Genomic DNA, 6,996 nt, shown 5'->3' with positions numbered 1-6,996 from the left:
TTTTTTTTAAAGAACTGAATATCCTACTTCCCATTTACTTTCTAAAGCTCTAGTTTTTCTCAGGGTTTTCAAGAGCTCAATACTCTGTGTACTACCCTGAAAAAATGTCCTCCTGCCTTCCCTGAATTTATTGGTGGCGATGTGGATGGATAGTCCTCAGCAAGCACTTTGGCAATGTAAAACACATTGGTCATTTCAGATTCTCAATACTGTCTTCACTATCATCATTAAAAACTCAACTTCAAAAATTGCACTCCTCATGATTTAAAAAAAAAAAAAAGATACTGCAGGATAAACAAGTTCACCATCCTCCTCGTCACCTCGCAAAACAAACCAAGATAGAGACCCAACCAGGACAGGCAATGCAAATACTTAAAATGCATAACATGCTGGATTACTCTGCATGATGGACTCTGCTGCATGACAAGTTTTTATATTTGCTCCCCCCACACCTGAATGAGTTCCTAACATCATGGTTAAGGCGCGCCTGGGTGGCTCAGTCGGTTAATCGTCCGACTCTTGATTTCAGCTCAAGTCACGATCTCAGGGTTGTAAGGGGTTTTGAGATTGAGCCCTACATCGGGCTCAAGGCTAGGCATGGGGCCTGCTTAAGATTCTCTCTCTCTCTCTCCCCCTCTCCCTCAGCCCCTCCCCACCTTTAAAAAAAAGATGATGGGTAAGAATTATTTCACAGTCTTAGACCACACTAAATCGCCATTACTTGATCTTTCTCACGTTCCAACAGAAATGGAGACTTGCTGCAGGAATTTCTGTTGTGCTCTGCTCTTCTGGTAAGGGCTTCAGATTCAGCCTCTGATGCCAAAACAACTGAGCTGCTTTGCCGTTCAATCAGCAAATTAATCGTCTGCTCCGCCAGCTGGCAAGCCCACAGTGTCATCAATGTCAGATTATCCACCAGAGGGTATCAGTTCTGTGGACTCTACCACCTCTATTCCACAGCTGGCCCAAGCCAGAAGGAAGCTGGGGCCAGAAAAGAGGAGAGCGTCTGAACAAACATCTGAATAGAAATGACCTTGAAAGTGGCCATTATTTTGCATTTTCGGTCCCTTGCTTCCCCCTTCCAGTGGTCTAACCATGCATAAACGGTTTTGGCCTCTGTAATTCTTTACACTGAAGATCTGACTCTACAAAGTATAGCAGCTAGACTTTGCTACAAACCTATCAACCCCCATTCTTTTCATGACTGGATGTCTCCCAGATCTTTCTCCTCAGAAAATCCTCTCCCCCGAAGCACTTACTGGCATTCCTTTGTAGAGCCTTCCCTTGTGTTGGGCAATTTTCTTTTCCTTATGCCCAAACACACTCGTCTCAACTCAAATTAATTTTTAAATCACAGATCATCTAGTCTTTTGCCATTGAGGTATGTGGCCAGTTGAGGCTACAGAGAGGCCTCCCTGTATCAGCTTTGTTTGTTGGTTAAGTCGGTCCAACTGCTGACTTTGCAATGGCAGAAAGCATTTTCCTTTGCCTGAAGACAAGAAACCCTTGAGTGTTAGGTGCAGAGCTAACAGTCTAGCAGAGAGCTCGAGCCACAATTAGCCAACCTTTGAGCCAAACCATAGGACTGGACATACAATGAATACCATACACTATAGCTACTTCTGGCCTACGTGTTACAAGGATTCCTGAGAAGCTGAGGTTAATGAATGAGATTTATCAGGAGTGAGGTATCAAAAGGATATTATTCTCTGGAGGGCCAATCGGTGCTTAGCATCTAGAAAGTATACCTTGGCACAGTGTTATCTGATTTCTCAAATTAGTTCTCTGAAGTAGCACCTTAACACTGGCTCATCTGTCTGAAATCAAAAACAGACCCTAGAAGAAACACAAAGGCAAACTCAGACGCCCTCCATAGCACTGCTGCACTATGAAATGCGACCAAACCTTTGTCTCATCAAATACCAGAAATACTAATGTTTCCTGTTTTGCAAACTTCAGCTGGACAGCTAATAAGAAAAGATAGGTAGTGAACCAGAAATATACAGATAAGAATGACTTCTGCACAATACACAGGGGCAGTTTTAGCCCACGGCCTCATCTCAGATGAGGAAATCAGTGGCATGGAAGGGACAGAAGACATAAAGTGACTAAGTCATGACTATAACAAAGATAACCTAAAGAGTTTTTTTCTCTTTCTCTAAAATGTTAGCATCATATACTTTAAAAAAAAAAATAAGAAGAAACGAAGCAAAACTCTGGTGAGTGCCTTGATAGCTGAAAGATAAAAATCAATACAAGCCTTAGCTACCCAGGTCTGGGAAATAAAAGAATTTCAGATTTTGGAAAGAACTAGGGGTAAAAAAAAAATCCTAGATTCAGGGCTCAGCAACTTTTAAAATGAGGAACCCTGAGGTGTTGGGGGAGGGGAGGTAGAAGGAAGGGGAGGCTGCGCTGAGTGACTGCTGGTTCTAGGCTGGAAGGATGGCGCACAGTGCGGGGGACGGACCTGCAGAACAGGAAAGGCTGAACTCACAGCCCTGGCAGTTGAGTCCCGCTGCTGCGGGCCCTGGGCAGCGGCACAAAGAGGTAGGGAGGCATGGCGGCAGCAACTGCGCTAGAGAGCAAAGCAGACGGCTGTGCGCTACCTCGGGTCCCCATGCCAGAAGGTTGCTGAGCCCCAGTTTACAATTTAACTATCCCTGGGAGTTCTTTCTTGAGAGAGGAATGATTAACCAGGCATGGCGCCCAATACCAAAGAGAGGACTGGGGACTGAGGAGTGGTAGGGGAAAAGAATGGAGGGGAACACAAGGTTGGTAGCAGGGACAGCTGCACATGGGGGAAACAACAGAAAATGAAACCAGGCGTCGGTCGGAATGATGGTGATGGTGGTGGCTCTGTGATTCCACCAGGTGTCCCTACAGTGTGATGTTTTCTACTGCAGTAAAGGTGGTAGAAAATTGAGACAGGCACCTTTGCAATTGGATAAACAAGCACCTTTGGTGTTACCAGGCCTTGTCCACACCCCTGGGTCTTAGGATAGCTCTGCGTTTTACTTAGAATTCTAAGGAGCCTCAAGGGAGTCGCAGCTGCCTATCCTAATTCCAATGCCTCAAATATATTTGAATGTACCCCAAGCCTAAATTCATGTTCACAGGGACAACACTGGCCTGTTATATGTACTTAACACTGGGAGGAGGCATGAGCCCCCAGCTATTTTAGTACTGGTGGTCTTCACAAAGGAATGCATGAGTATGCAGATTTAGCTCGGGATCTTCCCTGGTTTATCAGTACGCAGTCTCAAAGTGATTCCCTTTACTACTCTTAACATATTCCAGAAGCCTAAAGCACCATCACTCATGGAGGCGGCATCTGGCTAAGAGAATGAGTCGGGACCTCACAAGAAAATGTGAAATTCCTAGTCATTGATTTTGCTTAGAACTTTACTAATCATTCATTCCAAGGAAGCTGAAGAAATCATTCCTTGCTACTAACAAATTCATGACGAAGTCCTTGTCTACTGGCTAACAGATACCATCAGGAAAATTACCCTTTTTGCAGACAAGGAGAAAGTTCCATGACTTATCTTTGTGCACTTCAAAAGAGTACCAGGAACAAGCAAGCTATAAAAGTCAACCTCTCTAAATTCGTTTAGAGAAGGTTAACCAAAGCAGCATTGTCTTATAATCAGATATTAAAATTAACGTACACATACACACACACAAACTAATAATGCTAAATATTGTAACAGGAACAAGATAACATTTGAACTGAATTTTCACAGTCTGGAAAACACCATTACTATTTTCCTTCTGGCTTTCCTTTCTGTGGTTGGAAAAGCAAAGCCCCTTAGCTTACACTTCATCTTCCACCAACGACAGTTAGAGTCCAAAAAAAGTGACTTTTTCATGAGTTTCCTACAGGCTATAGGTCAGGACGGTTGGAATTTTTCTTGCATAGTTTTCAGTGATTGCATATTGGCTAACAATTATGTTTTAAATTTTAAAAAAATTAAAAAGAATGAAACCAGAGCAATCTCGTTGACTCTTTCATAAAATCTTCCTAATGCAATATCACAGAAGCCTAACTGTATTTTCTCCTCAAGAGGAGATTAAATTCCAGAGATTATGTAGTGCAACTGGTTAACTTAGAGGAAAGGGACAACACACTAATAATATAACTTCACCCTCCAAATACGGGAAATGTGTTTTGGGTACCCAGTTAACAAAATACATCCATGGTCTGCAATGTCCTTCCTGTTTTATATCCAGCACAACCCTGTGATTCTAGTTGAAGAGAATGGAGTCGGGATCTTGGTTCGCCATCTGTGCTATATGCTTTAACACATCCTTTTTGGTAATGATTCCGAGCAACCGCCTGCAAGACAAAACGAGACAACAAAACAAAAATAAATCGGGGGTTAACATTCTCTGAGGTGACACCCTTCCACCCCAGTCCTTTGCAACTCTGTCTTCAACACCGTCCGGGCTTACAGCCTGAGGCACTCACAGGACTAGGTTACATGCGCCTGGCAAACGGGACTGCGCACGGGTCCCCAGACAGGCTGCCAGCATTTCTACTTCCGGTCTCACATCCTGCTACCTCTTGTGGCTTAAATATCCCCTACATATCTGAATCTTCTCGTTTGCCACCCGGTTCAGGCGCTCCTCTTCCAGAATGCCTCCCTGATCTTGCAGGATGGCAATGCCTGCATCCTCGTGGCAGCAACGGCCTGACCTACACCCTTGTCCCATTTGCTGTCGTGTGATACGGGTTCATGTGTTCTCAGATTCCCTAGGACATCGCACACTCCTTGAGGGGGGAGAAGGACCTTTTTTGTGTCTCCTTGGCATCTAGCGGAATACCTTCTTGCATGAAATAGGGGATTCAGTAAGTGTTGAATGAATCAGTTAGGGAAAATCCCCTTGCTGATTCAAATCCTGCAAGACATCTGTTACAATATTTAGAAATCGTACAGAGTGAAATTCTTACATAACTGCTGGATTAACATAGCATGCTTAGAAAAAAAAATCCACCCTCCTCCTCCACCTCCCTTGTTTTCCAATAGAAATAGCAGGGCTTCCTTTACTGCATGACAAATGTCCTGGGGGGGGGGACTGAAAAAAAAAGTTTTTTAATTAAAAAAAAAATAAGGAAATGTCCCAGAAAGACCGAGCCTTGGTCTTGAGAGTCAGAAGACTTGTATTTAAAGCCTACCTCTCTACTGTGTATTAACAGGGGGCCCTTGTGCAGATCTTCAAACCTCACAGAAACTTGCTTCTCTCATCTTCAAATAATAAAAATAAAGGTATTCTAAGGACCAAATACTATATAAACATATACTACCTAATACCATCATAACTTCAGTGCTGTCTGTTCAAAAGGACACAGCCGTTTCCTTTGCGGGGCAGGGACTACATTATTTATAATGTGCAGCCAGTAGTTCCCATCTCTCAAACACACATTTTCTCCCAAACCCCTTTTCCATTCATGATGATGATAAAAGAAACACATCCATCTTCATCGCGGAGCTTCAGGAGGGCCTGTAAGTGCTACTGAGGGTCAAATGAATTGGGTTCTTCTCTCTTTCTCTCTCTACATTCTCCTTCCTCCCACAATCCAATGTGCCTCCCCCAGGGAGCTCTCACCCGTTGTGCGTAACCAGGCACTGCCGCAGTCCCAGCTTGCGGAAGATGTCCACGACAATCTCCATGGGGGTGAGGTCAGTCACAGTGAAGGGGCTGAGATCCAGGATGTTCCGGAGCTTCAGGGTGGGCGGGGTGTATGGCGGCATGGGAGGAGAATGCTCGGTGAAATAAATGACGGACGTGCTCACAACCCCATCCTGTTTCTTCCGTGCATTTTCTATTTGAGAAGTAGGGGGGGGAGAAAGTTGAAAATGGAGGTGCTCCTTCTATCTTGATGGCCCCTAATTCATCCCATCCTCCCTCTGTCTCCCCACCCTTTGTGCATGTATTTATTTATTTCCACCGTGGATCTCATGATCCTCTTTCTGAAATCCTTACCAATTGAAATAATGAGATCCCTTCGGAGAACAAAACCCACAAGTCTTTGGGACTCCCGGGACACCACCACTGGGAAGCCACTGTAAGTGGTTTCACTGATGATAGTCTCTACATCTTCCACAGTCATACTGTCCTGAGTAAGGACAGTCAATAAAGGATCATTTCTCCGGGGTTTCATCACATCCATTGCCAGGGTCTTATGGGCAAACTCTTCTTTGGCTTCAAGAAAGGGGTAACCATTGAGACGAATGTGGGCATCATAGATGCCTTCCCGCCCAAGAGCGTCTGCCACCCACTTGCTTGTCATGGCTGCAGCCATCAGAGGCACAATGTACTCCAAGCCCCCAGTTAGTTCGAACATTATGACAACGAGAGAAACGGTCATCCGCGTCACCCCACCTGCAAAGAAACAGACATGGGCCACTGAAAACAGGAACAGTTCATTCATGCCAGGTAAGGGCCTGTGACAGACCCCCGTCCAGGGACAGCTTACTTGCCAGAAACACTGCTAAAAGGAGGTCTCCCCTGTTAACTGCAACTGCATTAAAACAAGTTTATAATGGACACGAGTTACATTTCTCAAAATAACATCTACAAACGTGCGAGAGGCCTTGTACATTTTTCTCCTTTTGTTTCTTATTTGTGCACTGCTTTCTCCCCGCTAATTATAAAGGTCATTGCAAAAGATATCCACAATTTGTGTAACAGTACTGAGAGGAGAGGTTCTCTGGAACATACAGGCTCTTATGGAAAAGTCAGAAAACACTTTTTTTAAAGTCAATAGAAGATGGGGCGCCTGGGTGGCTCAGTCGGTTAAGCGTCTGCCTTTGATTCAGGTCATGATCCCAGGGTCCTGGGATCGAGCCCTCAGTTGGGCTCCCTGATCAGCAGGGAGCGGGCTTCTCCCTCTGCCTTTCGCCCCACCCGGCTTGTGCTCTCCCTCTCACTTTCTCAAAATAAATACGTAAAATCTTTAAAAAAAAAAAAAAGAAAGTCTATAAAAGAAAGTCA

General features: G+C 44.5%; 1 protein-coding gene across 1 annotated transcript in view; it reads right to left on the bottom strand.

The window, feature by feature from the left end:
- Positions 1-2,384: 2,384 nt before the first annotated feature.
- The window catches only part of LOC111150427 (chloride voltage-gated channel 5), a 39,637-nt gene continuing 35,025 nt past the window's right edge, over positions 2,385-6,996 (bottom strand). Inside the window, exons 10-12 of the mRNA XM_022507882.1 lie at positions 5,986-6,384; positions 5,608-5,824; positions 2,385-4,336 (exon numbers count right to left, since the gene is read on the bottom strand). Of these exons, the coding sequence (XP_022363590.1) occupies positions 4,246-4,336; positions 5,608-5,824; positions 5,986-6,384 (707 nt within the window). The 3' untranslated portion in view covers positions 2,385-4,245. The remainder of the gene's footprint in view (positions 4,337-5,607; positions 5,825-5,985; positions 6,385-6,996) is intronic.

Source organism: Enhydra lutris, unplaced genomic scaffold (assembly GCF_002288905.1).
Source record: "Enhydra lutris kenyoni isolate GAN:26980312 unplaced genomic scaffold, ASM228890v2 scaffoldscaffold23, whole genome shotgun sequence".
NCBI lineage: Eukaryota > Metazoa > Chordata > Mammalia > Carnivora > Mustelidae > Enhydra > Enhydra lutris.
This window is presented reverse-complemented; position numbering and strand designations above follow the sequence as displayed.